Source organism: Typopeltis vanoorti, chromosome 22 (assembly GCF_054136105.1).
Source record: "Typopeltis vanoorti isolate ZY-2024b chromosome 22, IOZ_Tvanoo_1.0, whole genome shotgun sequence".
Taxonomy (NCBI): domain Eukaryota; kingdom Metazoa; phylum Arthropoda; class Arachnida; order Uropygi; family Thelyphonidae; genus Typopeltis; species Typopeltis vanoorti.
In genome coordinates this window covers 24,768,837-24,789,804 of record NC_143570.1, presented here as the reverse complement: position 1 = coordinate 24,789,804, position 20,968 = coordinate 24,768,837, and the positions used below count along the sequence as shown (strand labels likewise).

The window sequence follows — 20,968 nt, the reverse complement described above, 5'->3', positions numbered from 1 at the left end:
GTTCATCATAGCACACATGGATATTAGAAGTTTGTGGCCAGTCTACGAGGTGTTGCCGGCCTTCATCCAAGTTGATAGAGAAGAGAACTTGGCTAGATAGAGCGCTGGCACTGGTTCTGTTATAGGAAATGTCTCTTTGGTGCTCTTTCATGCATAAAAGGATGGATTTAGCTCTCTGGCTGTAGTATGGTTTGCCACAATCACACAAAATCTTGTAGACTCCTGGATATTGAGTAGGAAGATGTTTTATTTTAGGTCTACTTAGTATAGAGCGAAGTTTAGGAAATGTAGTGAAGCAAGTTCTAATGTTGAATTTCTAAAGCATTTTGACTAGTTTTGGTGAGAGAGAGAGCTGATGTATGGTAACGAAATAAAAGCTCTTGGTGGAGAAGAATTTTCAAAAGCAGTTGAGCGATGGACAGAGAAAAATTTATTAATCTTTTTAAGAGAGAATCCATTGTTAACAAAAGACTTTTTAAGAAAATTGAGTTCATATTCAATTTCTGTTTCATCTGTTAATAAAGATCTGGCTCAATGTGCCAGGGTTGAAATAATACCAAACTTTTGTGGAGGGTATTGTTGGGAAGAAGCATGAAGGTATCTGTGTGAGTGGGTTTTCTAAAAATAGAGATTTTGATATTTTCAGCGCATCTCGTAAGTTTTAAGTCCAGAAAGGGAAGACAGTCGTCGGATTCCAGTTTACAGGTGAAATTGATTTTCTGATGAAACTTGTTGAGGTGGTTCAGAAAAAAGTTGAGGTTGTTGACACCATGTTCCCAGATGAGAAATACATTGTCAATATAGCGATACCATACTTTAGGTTTAAGAGTCGAGGAATTAATTGTTTTTTTTTTTTCAAAATCTTTAAGAAATATGTCAGCAAGAATCGGAGAGAGCGGACTTCCCATAGCTAAACCTCAGTTCTGTTTATAAATCTTATTATCGTATTTGAAGTATCCTGAGTTCACACAGTGAGAAAGTAAGGAAAAAAATTTCTTGGATAGTTTCTTCTGGAGAAGGTTTAGAACTTCTTGAGTAGGTATATTTGTGAAGAGAAAACTTACGAGATGCGCTGAAAATATCAAAATCTCCGAATAAGAAACTCGAGGATTGGAATCAGAGAGTTTCATGCCGAATATAGTATATAAAACTATAAAAGAATCGGCGAATACTAGCTTGAGCTAATGCAAGTCGTCCTAGAACGTAGTACAAACAGGGCAACTCGTTGCAAAGGTGGGTAAAGTTCTGATCAATATTCTTGTTATTTTCCATAATGTAAAAACACATTTCCTAGGAAATGTATGCTGTTATTACATTATGGTGGGAGGTCACTACCCAGATCGGTTTCAGCCTTTTTTTGAGGTTCATCAGCGAGTAGCTAGACCAAATTAATACCAAAGGGTATAGCGAAAAGAACTTATATACTGCTATACGAGTTGTCCAAAAGGTGCACCGATTAAGTTACTTAAATATATAAAGATAAAGAGCCAACAGGCTTCATTTTGGCAATATAAACATTATTTAAATTAAGGGGATATTAGATCCCACATTGTTTTAAAACCGAATAAGAAACTCAAGGATTGGAATCAGAAAGTTTCATGCCGAATATAGTATAAAAAAACTATAAAAGTATCGGCGAATACTAGCGTGATCTAATGCAAGTTGTCCTAGAATGTAGTACAAACACGGGCAACTTGTTGCAAAGGTGGGTAAAGTTCTGAGCGCTATTCTTGGTATTTTCCATAATGTAAAAACACATTTCCTAGGAAATGTATGCTGTTATTACATTATTTTTGGACAACTCGTATAGCAGAGTATATAAGTTCTTTTCGCTGTACCCTTTGGTATTAATTTGGTCTAGCTACTCGCTGATGAACCTCAAAAAAAGGCTGAAACCGATCTGGGTAGTGACCTCCCACCATAACGTAATAACAGCATACATTTCCTAGGAAATGTGTTTTTACATTAAGGAAAATACCAAGAATAGTGATCAGAACTTTACCCACCTTTGCAATGAGTTGCCCGTGTTTGTACTACGTTCTAGGACAACTTGCATTAGCTCACGCTAGTATTCGCCGATATTTATAGTTTTTTATACTATATTCAGCATGAAACTCACTGATTCCAATCCTTGAGTTTCTTATTCGGTTTTAAAACAATGTGGGATCTAATATCCCCTTAATTTAAATAATGTTTATATCACCGAAATGAATCCTGTCGGCTCTTTATCTTTATATATTTAAGTAACTTAATGGGTGCAGCTTTTGGACAACTTGTATAGCAGAGTATATAAGTTCTTTTTGCTATACCTAAAATAAAACATCTTCCTACTCAGTATCCAGGAGTCTACAAGATTTTGTGTGATTGTGGCAAACCATACTACAGCCAGCCAGCTAAATCCATCCTTCTACACATGAAAGAGCACCAAAGAGACATTTCCTATAACAGAACCAGGGCCAGCGCTCTATCTAGCCAAGTTCTCTTCTCTATCAACTCGGATGAAGGCCGCCAACATCTCGTAGACTGGCTACAAACTTCTAATATCCATGTGTGCTATGATGAACTTGAAAGAAGAATAATTGAATCTAGAGAAATATCGCTTGATTCATCTCATATTAATAACAGCCTTAGCTACAATATTTCTGATGCACACATTGCCATTGTCCAATACTGGCACACTCGTGTCAGCTCATGCACATAGTCAACTTCAGTTGGAACTTAAGCATGCATTCCTGTTTTTAAATGTACTTGTGTGTTTTATACTAGATCTGTTAATGTATTTTATCATGTCTCTGTTATTTTTTATTTAATTCTTTGCCTATGATACCTGAAGAAGTTGAATTTCAACAAAGCTAGTCATATCTTAACATTAAACTTTTCTTTCTCAGTATAGAGTCATTTAAATTCATTTTTATATACATTATTAACCAAGTAAATTATGATCAATAATATATATAGAAGCGGGGGAAATAAATGATATCTGCTTTGTCTAACCAGTGCAGTCGTAAAACAAATAAATTTGTTAGACTATAGAGCATGGGAAATAAGATATAGTAGAAATAGATAGTTAAGAACAAACAAAGACAAAGTAGAGTAACATAAAATACAGAACGTTTTATAACAGTTTGATATAATTTCTCATTTATTCCAGATAATTGTAGTGTTTTCAACATTTTTCTTTTGGCACCTTCCCACATGTCTTTACCTTATCTAAAAAACTTAAATAATGATTCATGTTACATTTACACGATTTCTCAACTTTGTCTTAAAGAGAAAACCCAATTCCTGAATCCACGTTTCTCTTCAAATTTTGCTTCCATAATTTTTCTTACCCCTTCTCAAGCATGCTTATATAAATATCGAAACATTCAGTAAGGGAATTCTGTAATTCTCACGATCACTTTTATTTCTCCTTATTTTACTGATGGATATTATTATATGGGCAACCGCCACAGAGTCCGAAGACTCATTGAGGGAGACACAATCTATCATACCTCTCCTTGAACCCATTAACAGACTCTGGCAATCCATTACACTCATTTACAACTCTACAAGCAAAAAATCTAGTATCTAGTCCTCACACTCCTACTAACCACACCTTTATTCAACTTCCAAGGATGACCCCTTGTTCTGGTCCCTCTAGCCAAGTGCTGAAACATTTCCCCTGCATCTATCTTTATAAAACTATTTAATCAACTTAAATGTTTCTATCATATCCCATCTTTTTCTCCTCTCAACTAACTTCTGCAATCCACGCACATTCAATCTTCCCTCATAGGAACATTCCACAGGCCACTCGCCATCTTGATCACTTGCCTCTGAATCCTGTCCACTGCTTCCTCATCCCCAAGAAATCCAGGGGAAACGACTTGAGCACAGTAATCCAGATGTGGCCATATCAAGGCCTTATAAAGAGAAATAACAACTTTCTTATCTCTACTTTTAAATGTGTTCTTCAATAGCCAAGTCTTATGGGCTTCCTTAGCAATATGTCCTCTAAACTTTAACTCTCTACCTCCCCCCTAAATCTCTAGCTTCGTCTGTTTCCTGGAGTACAGTGCCATCAATGTGATACACAGCTTGCAATCTATTTATCCCAAATTGCATAACTTTACATTTCTCAACATTAAGCTTACACTCATTAACTTTTGTCCATACTGACAGCCTATTTAAATTGTCCTGCAAGCTCTCCACATTGCCTTGATTATAGTGGCAAATTCTCCATGCTTGCTGTGCAAGCTCATTAATTGAGAAAGAAGTAATATTTATTTGTTAATAAATGCATGCATTTATAAGCATTCAATTTAGGCTCTTATTTTTGTAGACAGAAGACGTCTTAAGAGCAAGCATGAATTTCAAGACCAACATTTGCCCCTGCTTCATTAACTATTACTCTACCTAATTTCGCATATAATGAGTGCTTTGCTTCACTCATCTGGAATTCAACCTTCTGCCCTTATGAATGTTCTGATATCCATCAGTAAAAAAGGAGAAATAAAACTGATTGTGAGAATTACAGAATTCCTTTACTGAATGTTCAAAAAACTTATAATGTACATTTCTGATTGAATATCATCTACTCCTGCTGTTTTCTATATTTGAGGTTTTTGATGGCTTTGTTCTATCTCATATTGATACATAATCCAGATTGCATTCTCCTTGAATATTTTCTAAATGCTGTTTCTGTCACTGCATGTATCATTTAACACTCTTTGAAAGTAATTACTGTAGACATCACTTTATCCTAGGTTTTAACATCACCTTTATCGTCTGATTTTTTCCTTTTTATAGGAAAAAATCAGACGATAAAGGTGATATTAAAAAAGTACTCTTTACTCCATTTGTATTCTTTTTCCATAGCAACAAGAACATTTTGCTATTGTGATATATTGATCTTCTGTATTCTTATTAGTCGTCCAATAACTTTTTTGTCCAGTTACTTTTACTTTCTTATATTTTTCTGTATTTCCTCAGAGTTCCTTCAAGTCTCTCACTAAGTCTCCAAGGTTTGGTTCTTGTTTTGAAGCATTTTCATTTTTTTTAAAACAATATTTAAACTTTCTTGCACACCTTTATTTTCTACTCAGTATATTCAATTTCATCCTTCTCTAAATTAAATAATGAGCACTTCTATTTCACATCACTATATACTCTTATGTCCTGACCAGCCTGAAAATATTATTATCAAGGTATTAAAATGATGAGTTGTGTGTGTGTTCTCTTCATGTAAATTGGTGCACATCTTCATCGTGAAACATGATATTGGTAATGACTGATCCATGCCCTTAACATAAATCCAGCATATGCATGTCATTATTATTAACTTTGCTCCTAAATTTTCCCAAGACATTTCTCTCTGTCTGGTATTCTTTTCTTCTCTGCTGTTTAGATGTCCAACAAATCTGAACAGCAAAGAAGTTTTTCATTTTCTTTGTCACCTGCCTTTCCTGATGAATCAGAAAAATTCCTTAACTTTTTCTTGAGTAGAAAAACTGAAAAAGCAAAAGATTTGTGCCCATTCTCCCTGTTTGGGAGCATGGGCACAAATAAGTCTTAATTGTACAATTTTCCATTTTGATGTTTACCCACATAACTCTACTTGATATTGCTTGCTATTCAAGAAGATTATCCTTGTATTTGATGTTGAATTCTATAGCTGAATATAGGATCTTCTATTTGTATTTAAAATAATCTTCTTAGTTGTATCAGTATAATACTAAACAACTATATAAGCAACACACTGCAAAATTTATACATCCTGTTGCATCAGACATGCTGTGAGACAATAAGTACCTTAATTCATATGTTCTGAATTCCATTTATTTTGCCTGTTTTTCACAAAACACAGTCCATAACTAACCTGGCGTGAATAAATAGTGTAAACGTGAACTTATACACACTTTATGATCAGACTTCGTGTAGGCTAAAATATCGGATACTTTACTTAATTTTTTATTTGTTCTATGCCTCTATATTAACTCAACATATTTATGAAAACGTCAGCTTTACATAATAAAATAAGGTAAATCTTTCTCTCTCTCTCTCTCTCTCTCTCTCTCTCTCTCTCTCTCTGTGTGAGAGATCTCATTTCTCTAAATGTTTATACCCAAATAGCTTTTCTGGCTAAGAAACTTAATTTCATAGAAACCTTAATAATACTATGATAGGATAGTTAAACCTGTTTGCAGGGTCTATGTGCCTGTGAATAGCATGTATTCTCTGGCTGAGTTTGACTTGTCCTGTGGGATGAAAAACCAGAGTTGCTATGAGGAAAAAACTTCGCTATCTCCATATTAGACTGGCTAACTCACCTTCTTTTGAAAGCTTTTATAAAGAATTTTTGCATCCTAGACAGAATTCAGCCATGAAATTTGAAACTCAATTCTTTCTAAACAATGAGTATCTTTATTATCACTTGAGTTATGAGGCTACACACATATCATGCCTCATTCCTCACAGCGCTTGACTTTGTGTAAACCTAGTTAATCCTCTCTACAGAGAATTAATTGCTGTATTTGTGTGTGTGTGTGTGTGTGTGTGTGTGTGTGTGTGCGTGTGTGTGTGTGTCAAAACAGCATATTTCATGTTTTTTTTTTCTGTTTTTTGTTAAAATTACACAACTCAAAGATTTGCTTATGTTCTTATATATTATCACTGTTTTCAGCCATCAAATTGAAAAATTGTTAATTAATCATATTTATGTCTTTACTTGTACAGCTATTATAGCCAGAATTAAACAGTTTGAAGCCAAACATGAGGTAGAAGTCACAGTGAAGAAACTTATAATCCTATTACCAGTTTCATGCCAACTGAAAGGAAACCTAGAGGACATGGAAGGTGATGAAGCACAGCTTCCACGGCTGCAGCGTTCCAGAGAACTTCCTACCCTTTACCAGAATGCAGGAGGCATAAAAGGCAGGCCCTATAATAGTACAGTATATGAGGTTTTGTACAGTTATGAAAAGCAAGTAAGATTTAAATTATATTTTTCAAGATGTAATGCTGTTGGAAGTTATTAAAATAATTTGTTATATTAATTATTGTTAGTAGTAGTGTTATCTCTGTCATACAAGCTTGCATAGTGATTATTCAGTAACTCAATGATTTCTTCTGCTTTTTTCACCTTCCTACTATTGGCAATGATTAAAGTTAGCCTTCCATAATCATTCTTTCTCTTACTCACTATACAGTGAAAAAAACTCTTCTGAATTTACTTTTGTAAATTCAAAGCCCAAGTAATTTGGCATGCTCAGCTAATTTTCTCTCATAATCTGATTTAGCCTGATAAGTCTAACACTACTGATGAGTCTAACACCGTGGAAATTCATAAGGCAGTATCTGACACAAGAAATGTATAACTGTATTCCAAGAGTTAACAACTATAAATTCACACATATGCCCCAGTAATTAACTTTTTAATAATATGTAAATATTTCGTCTTAAGTAAATTTAATTTAATTATAGCCCAATAGTATTTAGTCCTTAAACACACTACTGTATACATAGAGGGATTCCAATGTAAGCATGCTCACTGATGTTTTTTTTTAATGTAATTCCTATTGTTGTTTATAACTGTACTGATGATGTCTTATGATACTTAAGACGAAATATTTACATATTATTAAAAAGTTAATTACTATGGCATATGTGTGTGAATTTATAGTTATGAATAATACTCCACGGGTTGTTTCTCTATATAGGAAAATTCCAAGGGTTAGGGAGTGCAGGGCCAGCCTTCTCTATAAAGGGGCCCGGGTGCAAGATACCTTTTGGGGCCCTAAAATATTTTTCAAAGGTAAAAATTAAAGGATTCAAAATAAACATAACGTAAAACCTCTTAACTGCAAATGATTTTGGCACAGGAAAACAAAAAAAAAACACATTCGAAATATAACAGGTTAACATAACATTTACAGAACATAAAACAAAAGTATTAAATAATTAAAATAAATAAATATTTAACACAAAACAAAAGTAACCTTGCTCACCAACTACAGCATATGGATCACATTATGAAGGAAAGTGGTATTAAACATGATATCAAAATTGGAGATGTTAATGTCAGCTCTTTGCTTTATGTGAATGATGTTATACTTCTGAATAAATCCGCTACAAGTCTGCAAGATTCTCTGACTAAATTGAATAACTGTTGTAATAGATATGGTATGAAGGTCAGCATTAAAAAAACAAAGACATAGGTCTTTGTTTTTTTAATGCTGAAAAAACAATGAAAATAGGTAGAATTGTTGAAAATGTCAACTGTGTTGTGAACGGGGAACCTGTGGAACAAGTAAAACATTTCAGCTACTTAGGCACGATTTTTAGTGAAGACGGTAAATTAAATATGGAAATAGACAACAGAATCAACAATGCTGGTATGGTAGGCAGTCAATTAAATAAATTCATATGTTCATAAATTCATAAGAGAGAAATTAGTCAGAACACTAAATTAGCTGTATACAAGACAGTGTTCAAACCAGTTTTAACTTATGGATCTGAAAGCTGGGTCAGAAGTAAAATGCTTGACCAAAGACTAGAGACCACAGATATGAGAGTCCTGAGAAAGATTAGCGGTGTGAACAGATGGCATCAATGGCAATATCATATTAAAAACAAGGATATTAGGAAAGAACTTGACATTGTCAGCATCCAGGAATGCGTTAACAGAGCTAATCTCAGGTGGTATGGTCACTTAAACAGAATGGGCGATGAAAGATTAGCAAAACAAGTGTTCTCTGCCAGGTTGGCAGGAAAACGACCCAGAGGAAGAACCAAGATATAGGTGGATTGATACGGTACAAAGTGCCTTAGATGATAGAAATATAAGATCTGATAATGTTGGAGTTTTGACAAGTAACAGACTGATTTGGAGGAAAATTGTAGATAGGAAGTTAGTAATGATGTAATTTTTTTCATGTAGTACTATCATATCCTGTACACCCCTTGAGGGTACATGGCAGTAATTTGATGATGATGATGGAGTAATAAAAAAAATTAATTTAAGCACATAAAAAAATTAATAGGTTTACTATTTAGGGGCCTAATTTTACTAGCATGTATATTGCTTAATATGTATTTATTTAAATATGCTTTTTTTTTTTTTTTTTTGCTATGTCCTTAATCATTTCTGAAACATTACAATTTTTGGCAATTTCCTTTTCGATGCTTAATATGGCAAGTGCATTTAAGCGTTCTTCGCATAAAGCTTTGCACTTGCTATAGTAACTGGTAAAAGAAAATTTTCAATACAGTTAGCACATTTGGAAATAATTCATTATAACTATTATTTAATATATATTGCAGTATGTCTTGCACGTTATTTACATTTTTTTTGGTCCAAGATCAATTCTCTTACCAAATCAATTTCCTGGATTAAATCTTCATTTACATCTTTACTATAATATTTTACAAAATCCCTTGAGCGGTTTTCTAGTTCATTTTTTTCTAATGTTTTTATATCAGTGATTAATTTAAAATAAGAAATAACATTGAGTATATTTTTAAATCTCTCTCATCTATTTGTACAATAACAGTATCAATCACAACGTTGAAAAAGTGACATCTCCTCTACCGGGTTTAGTAAAACTTCATCTTCTGCTAGTTCGAAAAATAATCTTTTTCTTTTTCGAATTCTTTTTTCAGGGAAGTCTTCATAAATATTGAAGTTTCGTGCTATCATTTTTGTGTCGTCTAAAAATGTGTTAAATTTTGGATTTCATTTTTAATTTTATTCACTAAATTAAAAGCAGAGTCAAGAACAATTGTTTTTGCTTGAAATAGTTTGTTGATACTATTAATTTTTGACAATATTGTAAACCACACCGATAAGCTTAAAATAAATGGCATTTCTTGTAATGAATCTAGTAGACTTTTAGCTTCGGATAATACTGCTGTGTTATCGTTAATTGCAACAATAAATTCTAAGGCATAAGTTTGTTCAAACTGTGTATACACTGCTTTGACTGCGTCTATTTTGGCTTCCCATCGAGTATCACATAATGTTTTAAGCGTAACATTTAAATGCTTTTGTATAATTTCCCATCTTTTTTGTAGATACAGGAAATATACAGTATAAATGTTGCGATATTCCGAAAATTTTTTTACAATATATACTACTGGAAGCAGCATCACAAATTATCAAATTAAAAGAATGTGATAAGCAAGGTACATAAATTGCATGATGGTTTAAACTAATTATTCTAGATTGTACGCCTTTATATGTTCCCTTCATATTGCTACCGTTATCGTATGCTTGCCCTCTGCAATTCATAATATCTAAATCAAGCTCACCTATTCTTTTTAAAAGCGGATTTGCTAGTCCTTCACCAGTCACATCAGCTACTTCAATAAATCCTATAAATGACTCATTTATAATTAATTTTTTGTCTACAAAATTTACATATCTAATAATTATTGAAGTTTGTTCCTTGTGAGAAATATCAGGAGTACAATCCATTTGGATACTGTAATATATGGCTGCTTTTATGTCATCTTTAATTTGATTAACGACTTCATTACCTAATGCAGCAATAATTTCCTTTTGAAATCTATGTGCCAAATGATACACAATTCTTTTTTTCGTATTTTTAATTCTGTTTACATGATCCATTAGCACAGGATCATATTTACTTAATAATTCTATTAAACTTAAAAAATTTCCATTATTCGGCTTTCCTCTTGTTTCATGGGATCCTCGAAATGACAGATTATTACTTGCTAAAAATAGAATTACATCTACAATTCTTTGGAATAGTAATTTTAGATCTCCTCTTTCTTTATTTATATTAATTTGATTTGTTCTGTCAACAGTCAAACATAAATTAAGCCTTTTTAATAATTCTTGCCAAGCAATAAAAGAATAAAGTGACCAACAGAAAGCTCATGATCTCGAATTACAGATGACAGTTTTCTCCATTTATTAAAACCATATATAAATCGTGTTGATTGATCTTTTCCTCTTCTTTTGGAAAATAATACACAACAAAATCAAAATACTGAGTCTTGAGCTTTTGAGTAAACTAACCAGCTGCAAAGCTGAGTTTCACCATTTGCAGTTTTTTTTTAAATAGTACGATGTAGGAAATGATCCACCGTCAACATTCTTAATGAATGCATCTTGATGATGTTGTTTGGGTCCGGTTTTAACACAAAATAATCTAAATTTATCAGTTATAATATTTGGCCACAAACCTGGATCATTTATATTCACTTGATCACCATCGTTGTTATTGTTTTTATCGTTATTTGCTGTATCCAAAATGTTGGTATAATCAGACTCGTCTTTTTCGACGAATCCCGCAGTTTCTACATTTTTGTTGAAAAGTTGTGTAGCTTGTTTGGAGTTTTCTTCTTCAGTTGAAGTTTGAATCGCAACTGCTGAAGTCGTAGCAATTTCGTGGTCAGATGTATTTTGTAGCCATGAAAACAAATCTACTTGTGACTTTTAGAGATTTTGCTTTTCTTCTCTTTTCTTTTCTGCTGATTTCCTTTTTTAACACCCAGAGGGATACTTTCTTGGCATGGACATTATGGGTTAGGCTTTGCCTGTCGAATAAGTAAATAATATTAAATATTTTTATCCCATGAATTAACAAAAAGTTAAATATGTACATACTTTTTACAATATTACAAAATTTTAGAAACACTCAAGGAATGTGTTTATTTTTTTCGTTTGTTTACTTCAGTACATCAGTTTCACCCTTATCTATCACTATTAACTGAGTTGAAATTAACGTAGTTGAGATCTAATCACGTGCAGACAACACTTCATAATCCTGAATATTGATAATACATTTCACATAGCTTTAAAAATAACTTACCATATTTACTGGAATATAACTGGTCCTCGCGTATAACTTGCACCCCTGATTTTACGAAAAAAAGAAATTGAAAAGTTTTGTTTAACCTCGCACAGAAAAAAAAAGTTTAATCATGTTCACCTCATGGCAATAGTGACTCGCTTCCCGTGGCAAACCATCGCTCTTCATACTAGCCAATATGTCTGCAGACGCAAGTAAAAGCAGGTCGTTTTATTGTATCACTGAATAAGGTACAAACATTTGCAGTCTGTGTAATATATTTCTCAACAAATAGTGCAATTAGAGACAGCTGGGATAAAAATGGCACTAACTAATGAATCGCATGTCCCTTCCCCCAAAAACTATGCTATTTAGCCGCAAGCAAAACCATATGCTGCACTGGCAAACACTAAAAACTAGATGTGTGGGAGTCTGTCCCCCCAGCTCAAATGTAGAGCAACAATAAAAATCAACAGAAAGTGTTAAAATTCATAAACGTGTTAAAGTTAGGAAATATATAGTGAATATTGTTATGGCACTTTCAGATATTGAAATTGTTTGAAGAGAATTAGCATTTCAATTCAAAAATTGTCTGCTGACTTTTATCTTTGACTCATGTGATCTTTTTGTTAATACCGATGGTATTAACAAAAGATACCACACTAATCATATGCACATATCTTTACTGGCCTAGTACCATGGCTGTCTGTTCATTAGTCATTCGTGAAGGATTATTCATTAAGCATCTCAAGTCTTGTAAATTACTGCTAATTTTTGCTTGAAATAATGGGAAACCAGATGATACTATTTGGGTAGGATGCACACAAGGAAACTGCTTTCTAGGCAGGAAATAGCAATTGCAATATATGCAGGGATTTTACAAAAAAAACTGAATTTTGTTGAAAATCAATGTAAAGGAAATTTGCTTTTATATCTAATAAGTTAAACATATTAATTGACAATAAATACTTCCAATCCATATTTTAATGACTTACGATTTAATAAAATCCAAATCCAAATACACTTTAGAAAAACGGATATATTCTTTACGAAACATGAAAAGATATATCAAATGATGGTAAAGGAGTCACGCCACGTCTGTATGCCTGACGAATAATGCACAACTGAACTGGACAAAATTTGTACATCAGTATATCGCGGAGATATATCGATGGCTTGGAAATAGGATGTTTGTTTCTAATTTTCTTATTACTTATTATTATGAAACAGTTGGTAGAGTTTAATTAATTATTGCATTTTTATTTCGTATAGCTGTACTTAATAAAATTGTATTATATTAAGTTAAAATATGTGTCAGCGAAGATGTTTGAAATGTGTTTTTTTATTTAATTATTTTTTAAGATGAGCCCTGGGTTGCATGCCGGAAAAAAGTCATTGGCATGCCATGTTTGGCAGGCATGTTAAGGGTTGTCCACCCCTGCTCTAGACTAACCATATATAAAGAATATAATAAATATTTTTTCAGCGGTTTCGATAACGAGCCAAATGATATAAATGTGTAACAGATTAGGAGAAAACCAATGATGAATCAAGCATTTTAGGGTAAAAACGAAATCATGTTTGTTAATTTTTATATACTGCATAAACACTAATGCAATAGAGAAACACAGAGATATTATTATTATTACCAGGGCCCTAAAATCTTGCCGATGAAATCCCTTAGTTATAAGCAAAATTAGAAGAAGAAAAAAAAATAAATAAATAAAAATACGTTTCCGCAAATGTGTATCAACTATGCCCACTCAATCGTGGTGCCCGGGTGCATTGCACCCATCACACCCTCGAGATGGCTGGCCCTGGGCGAGTAAATAGAGTAGGAGTAAAATAGTTGAACAGTGAAATGAAGCAAGCTGTGTTTGAAAAGAAAAAGTTATGGAGAAGGTATAAAACAGTTGCTGGTGATTAGATCCATGAAGAATATAGACTGCAGACTAGGAAGGTAATGAGCATGGTAAAGAAGGAAAAGTTGCAGTTAATTCAAGGGAATTCTTTCACTATGATACAAGCAAAAGGAAAAATAATTATGGCACTGGTGGTTAGTCATGTCAGCAGAATGACCATTGCAAAGGATATAGTGGAATTATTGTTTGACCACTTTATCAGTACATATCATACTGGTGTAAATGATGAGTGTATCGACTGTGCCCACTCAATTGTGGTGCCCGGGTGCATTGCACCCATCACACCCTCGAGATGGCTGGCCCTGGGCGAGTAAATAGAGTAGGAGTAAAATAGTTGAACAGTGAAATGAAGCAAGCTGTGTTTGAAAAGAAAAAGTTATGGAGAAGGTATAAGACAGTTGCTGGTGATTAGATCCATGAAGAATATAGACTGCAGACTAGGAAGGTAATGAGCATGGTAAAGAAGGAAAAGTTGCAGTTAATTCAAGGGAATTCTTTCACTGTGATACAAGCAAAAGGAAAAATAATTATGGCACTGGTGGTTAGTCATGTCAGCAGAATGACCATTGCAAAGGATATAGTGGAATTATTGTTTGACCACTTTATCAGTACATATCATACTGGTGTAAATGATGTTGTGCAAAAGGAAGACAAGTATTAGGAGGATTGGAAGTGAAAGAATCAGAGGCATATCAGTTGTCGATTGTGTTAGATGTAAATAAGGCTGTAGAAAGGGGTGACATATCACCACGTATTTTTAAGGAATATGCACAACAGTTAGTTATGTCCTTGACCTGGTTATTTAATGAAGGTATTGCAGTGGGTAAGGTTTAAGGTTCCTAAGGAGTGGAAAGAAGACAAAATAGTACTACTCCACAAGCATGGTTCTAGGACAGACGGTTTCCAATTATAGACCGGTATGTATAACTGCAATTGTAGTCAAGGTGTTGGAGAGATTGGTTAGAAATAGAATACAGGATTGGGTTGATGAATATGCAGCAGTATTCTTTATGATGGTCAGCATTTATTTGTAAATGTTAGGTCTTGTTTTAGCAATTTACTTACATTTTGTGATAAGATAACGAGCTTGTTAGATAAGGGAAAATCATATACAGTGATATTCTTGGACTTTGCAAAAGTGTTCAGTAGATTACCACATGCTGTACAAGCTGCAGAGAATGGGAACAGGTAGTTATTGGTTATATGGATTGGAGATTGGCTCTCTGAATGACACCAGTAAGTTGTATATGATGGAGCAGTGTGTCAAAAAAGAAGGGTAGACCAGTGACATGTCTCAGGGTTCTGTTCTTTAGGCCCTTGCTGTTTATCTTATTTGTAAATGATATATTATGTGGACTGACTGGGGATCTTCACTTGTTTGCTGATAATGCAAAGTTGGGAATTATAAGTTTCACTGCTGATGTTAATTCCCTTCAGGAAGATTTGAATAGACTTGATTTGAACAAAGCAATGGGATTGTAGTTCTAATATTAATAAGTTCAAGGCATTGCATTTTGGAGTTAAGAAATATAAGGCTGTGTACTATATTGATGGTGCTGTACAGCAAGAAGTGGATGGGATTCAAGATTTAGGAGTGATGGTTGACAGTAGAACTGACATGTAGAAAGCATATTGGAAGCATTGCAAAGACTGCACATCATAGTGCCACTATGATAAGAAGTACATTGACATGTAGAGATAAAGAGGTAGTTGTGCCACTGTATAAAGCACTAGTCAAACCTCACTTGGGCTGTTGTGCTCAGATTTGGTCACCTGAATTTCATTGGGATGTGGAAATGTTGGAGAGGGTCCAGAGACGAGTGACTAAGACAATATCAGGACTCTGGAATGTTGGTTATGGAGAGTGGTTGAAGGAATGTGGATGCATCATGTTTATCTACTTTGGTTATATAAGTGTTCTTATGACTGTACACTTCTCCACATACCTTTGATAATGTTCAACTTAACAGTTAAGATCAGATCTCTCTTCTCAGACTTTCCTGAGTAGAGAAATAATGACTTCTATAGTCATCAATAATTACATAATCAGTTCTGTAGCATCTTCAACTTCCAAAAAAAAAAAATTTTTTTTTTTTTTTTTTTGCTCAAGAGGTTGCTTTTGTTCTGTTTCTGTACAAATCTCAAATCCAGTCAACCTTGGAATACTGTTCTCAAATGTAAGGTTGTGCCCCTAAGACCTCTACTAAACCCATGAACACAAGCATTAGCTGCCCAACATAATTTTATAGTTGATTTACTGAACCTGCTACTCCCAGGCATCTTTTATTCCACTTACCTCAGTTTTACCAAACAGTCTTCCCCATGAAGTATTCTCCACTACAACTTCCAAGTCTTTGAGAAGAATATCAACAAATTACTTTGCTCTTGAACCCAGCCCACACACACACACACAGGAATTAATTGCTATGTATGCTTTTCATCAGCCCTTATGTGTGGGAATGAATTTTAAAAGATAATCCCCCCCCGACTGTAATTTATTTATGTTGAATATTTTTTTCGGACCATTTGGATTTGGTCTGCAGGTAGATTGTACATCCCATATTCAATGGACACCATTATTTCTTTAATTTTGGTGAAGTTTTAATGCAGTGACAGCCTCTTCCATTAAGGTTATCAAAGTTAAATTTATAAGAATGCAGTTCTGATGTAGTTGCAGTCAACCCATTGTATAATGCTGGAGAATTTCAAATTTCTTTTAAATAAAAGTAGCTAAAATACTAAAGTCCTCCCCACTGTTTTTATCTCCCCTAATGTACATGATTACAGCAAACCTGTTATCACCAGGGTACATCTGAAAATATATCGATATTGCTTAATAAATATAAGCTTCATACCACACTCAAATCCATATGTCAGACTATCAACTCTAATCCATTCACCTAAGGACAAATACTATCCTTTATCACATCCAGGAGTATATGAAGTAGTAGTTGTCATTTCTCTGAGGTAGTTGTCAACAGATCTTCACGTCTGGAAGATCTAGTATACTTTGAATTATTTTTAGCTTAAACGCTGTTAAATACTACCTGAATGTTTATAATATGAATAAAATTAACGGTATTTTTAATTTTCTGCAGTTTCTTGCATATTTTTTTCACAGTAAAATTATTAGAAATGACAAAAGAAAAAAAAATTGCTTAAATACTATTTGTTTCCTATTATTCAAAGAAAAAAAAAAGCCTGTTATCCTCTCTTCCCCACTCTTCCCCATGCATTATCAGCACAAGGAAAGATGTGGAAGAATGGAGAAGAAGTTGGAATGTTTTGCTGCAAATAATTCTGGAATCATACAAAGTTTAAGATGCATTTTACAGCTAAACAAATTTCCTTCAGGCAAGGTATGAAACAAATATATTGCACAATCAGGAGTCAAGGCAATGATTCTTAAGCCAAACCGTAATCTAAGAGTTACTGTAGCAGATTATTTGTAAAAATAAGAAATACACATATAAAAAATATAACAACCTTTCTAATTCACATTCACAACCTTCAGATCATCCTCTTTTGTGTTGCTATCAAGCTTAATAAATGAAGCAGTCACTATTCTTAGTCTGTTAGAACTTCATTGTATGCACTCTCTCTCATTAGACCTTATGTTTCACATAGAACAAGACATCTATAACTTTTCTCTAGATATTACTAAGAACATTGGCAACATCCCCATGTGCTTTATTTCCTCCAAAAAAAAGGGCGGGGGAAGTCACCTTGCTTCTGGCCAATTCTGTGTTTTCGTATAGAAGGACAAAAAACTAGTCATTGCTAGAGCAGACAAGGTTAATGCTACTATAGTCCCCAACACCAGTCAGTATAACCAAAAATATAGATTTTATGTTGAGAGACCACTCTACTTACATTCCTTTAGATTATGATACTACTTACTCTCAAATTAAAACAAAAGACTTCTTGGCCTACTGAAATTACTAAAAAAAATTAAACCCTTTTGTTCCTGTTCTCTCTCCCAAGATATAAGACTACCTATCAAATTCGTTATTCCCCCCTCACTGGTCATAATTCTATTTAAGGCTTCAATCAAAAATGTGATTTAACATAGTTCACATATTATAGTCCCCTTTGACATCACCTCTCAAATATATAGAGGATATTGCAGTGGGTTCTTCCCTCTCACTTCCTCTGTCCAGTTTTCAGTTTTTACATGGAAAGTTTCAAAGGCATGGTCTTGACATAACCCACTTAAGCCATCTGTCTGGCTAAGGTATATTGACATGTTCTCAGTTTGGCCTCATAGCTCGGACACATCAGAAACAGTCTTCCTTCAATTCATCTGTCAATATCTGAGAATCTGCTTTGCCATGGAAAAGAAATGAACAATAGTCTAGCTTTTCCAGATACCTCAATGTCTTCCAAATGGTAACCTTTCTTTTACAGTATTCATGAAACCTACTCACATGGACAAATATATTCACAAATTGTTCCATTATCCCTTCCCTCCCATCAATATTAATTATTATTATGTGGCACCTCCAGCGTCCACAGGCTCATTACAGGAGGGGGACCTCTCAAAACCCAATGTCTACATGACATAATCCTTCCTCAATAGACAATACCATCTCCCCCCCCCCTATTAACAGTATTTTTTGTCTGTAGATTGTGTGTTCTCTGGCTAGTTTGCTTGTATGTAGGATGAAAAACCTAAGTATCTGTGGAGGAATTCTGCTACCTCTGTATGAGATTGGCAAACTTGCCAGTGGAAAAAACAATACAGTATTATTAAAATTAATTAATAGTCACTAGTTTACAGTGACTTAATTATATATGCCTAACTTTCTTATCTAATGGCTACTGTTTTAAGAGAATTAGCAAAATACTTATTCTCTCTCCTATTTCCAATTAAATATACCAATTAACATTTGGTATATTCACCACAAGAATGTTGGTTGAATAAAATCACAATTGATTTAAGATCTTGACGAGTTTTGTGTAAATTATGGTGCACTTCTTTAGGAAAGCAAAGAATTACTTAATATTACACCAAATGAGTTTACAAGCATGCCTATGGTAAGGAACATTCATCAATATTCTTAATGTCTAACATATAATGTCTGAGATATGCATATGCTAGGGTTTTGATAAATATAGACCAATCCTGATCTAGGATAATTTTGTTGTTTCTTATTCGATTATTTGCTTATTTGTTTAGTGGAATAATAAATTCATTCAGATCTTCAGTTTTAGCTCATCTGGATTTCTTTCCCTAGCCTTATCGTTTTGTGGCTGAAATTGCAACACCACTATTGACATTATATGAGATGGCTGAAGAGGGAACATCAAAGACTGGTCTTTCGTGGGAACAAATGAAACATGAACGTGAATTATTTTATTTTCATTTGAAAAAACTCCTAAAAAATGATCCTGAATGTGTACGGTCTTGCATTCTTCTTCCTTATGGTGGTAAGATTATCTTTGTGTAGTAATTTCAATAATCAATGACAGTTCATTTCATTGTGTTAGTAAATGTTTCATTTATTAACATTCATGTGAAGAGAGTACATTTTTTAGTTGTTTCAATAAATATGCCTATCCACGGAAATACCAGAATAAACTCATGTAAAATATTATTTTATTAGTATAGTTTTCTCCTAAGTATCAAAAGCATCTTCAGTACATGTAAAAAGCTAATTGAACAATAACCGACATTTCCAGAAAGCCCCACGTAAGTAGCTAATGTAAGATAACTAAAAAAAAAGTCATTAAATTTCCTAACTTATTAAAAAAATAAAATAAATAAATAAAATATATATATATATATTTAGTTAAATATTAAGAAAAAATAAAGTTAGGAAAGATTAGCTGATTTAACAAGTACTATCTCCCACAAAGGAGATAGACATAGACCATTGGATCTGTTTAAGTTATGAGAGTGAAGTAAAGTTTCACGTGCCTCTTTATAAAGCCATTCCATGAGGAACCAACTTTTGTGAAGGTACGTTATTCACTGTTGCTCCGAATAAAGTACCCCTTATGGATTTTTTTTTTTTATAGCATAGATAGAGGTATTCGATCCTTATCCCATAAAACTTAGCTAACAGGATGCATTTCGAATGTGCAGAAATTCTTTTTAATGCCAAACCTCCACATCCTAATCTCTCTTACTCTGAATTTAAAGGACTGAAATCATTGAAAAATAATAATAATTTAATTATTACGAAAGCTGACGAGGGAAAGGCTGTTGTTATTGAAGATAGAAGAGAATATGAGAGAAAAATGTCTCTATCACTCTGAGACTATTCAACTCATAGGTCCCTCACATCAGATCCTACTGGTAATCAATTAAACAGAATTAATTCTCTTATCGATAATGTATCTACATGGAATGAAAATCAAAAGAAAAAATTTAAATCCGTCTTTGGTCGTCCACCTACATTGTATGGTCTTCCCAAAGTTTATAAACCAGGTATTCTGTTAAGACCAGTTGTAGACTGTATAGGATGTCCCACTTATAAAATTTTTAAATTCTTATCTAATTTATTTACTTCTTCAACTAGTAGAACTGCTACTTATATAAAAAAAATACTTTGCATTTCAAAAATAAAATTTCAGGTCTTCATTTGGATGCTTCAGCTATTATGATTAGTTTAGATGCTGTTTCATTATTACAACAACAACAAGAATTTCCTTCAGACATTGTTTAAATATTTGATTTTGTAATACATCCTGGTTATTTTTCCTTTAAAAACAAGTTATATCAACAAATCGAAGGAAAAGCAATGGGCAATCTTATTTCTCCTGCTATCGCCAACTTCTTTATGGAGCACTTTGAACAATGTATTTTTGACAACATTTCACCTAGATCTACTCACAGGTTCAGATATGTAGATGACATTTTAGCTATCTGGAATGGCTCTTCGTATGAACTACAACAGTTTCTCTCTAAATGCACTTCATCCAAGGATTCAATTCACCCTAGAAGAAGAAGTAAATAAGCAGTTAGCCTTTTTAAATCTTTTAATTCTTCATCAACCAGATGTTAACCTACATTTCTCAGTTTTTAGGAAGAAGATTCATACAGTCCATTATATCCATGCTGAATCTGATCTCCGCCCCAGTCAAAAGGCTTGAACTATTAAAACAGTGGTTCATTGGATCTACTCCTTATGTTCTTCAGGTGAACTATTGCAGAAAGAATTACACATATTATTTCCATTTTTTTATCTACTCACTGGTACACACAGAGAAGAAATAACTCGTATTCCTATCCCTTATGTGCAA

The 20,968-nt window shown here is 33.5% G+C and overlaps 1 protein-coding gene across 3 annotated transcripts in view; it reads left to right on the top strand.

Moving 5' to 3' along the window:
* The window catches only part of Sting (transmembrane protein sting), a 200,996-nt gene that overhangs the window by 121,870 nt on the left and 58,158 nt on the right, over positions 1-20,968 (top strand). For all 3 annotated transcript variants that reach the window (XM_090412036.1, XM_090412034.1, XM_090412033.1), the window contains exons 6-7: positions 6,718-6,968; positions 18,958-19,150. In XM_090412036.1, the coding sequence (XP_090268162.1) occupies positions 6,718-6,968; positions 18,958-19,150 (444 nt within the window). The remainder of the gene's footprint in view (positions 1-6,717; positions 6,969-18,957; positions 19,151-20,968) is intronic.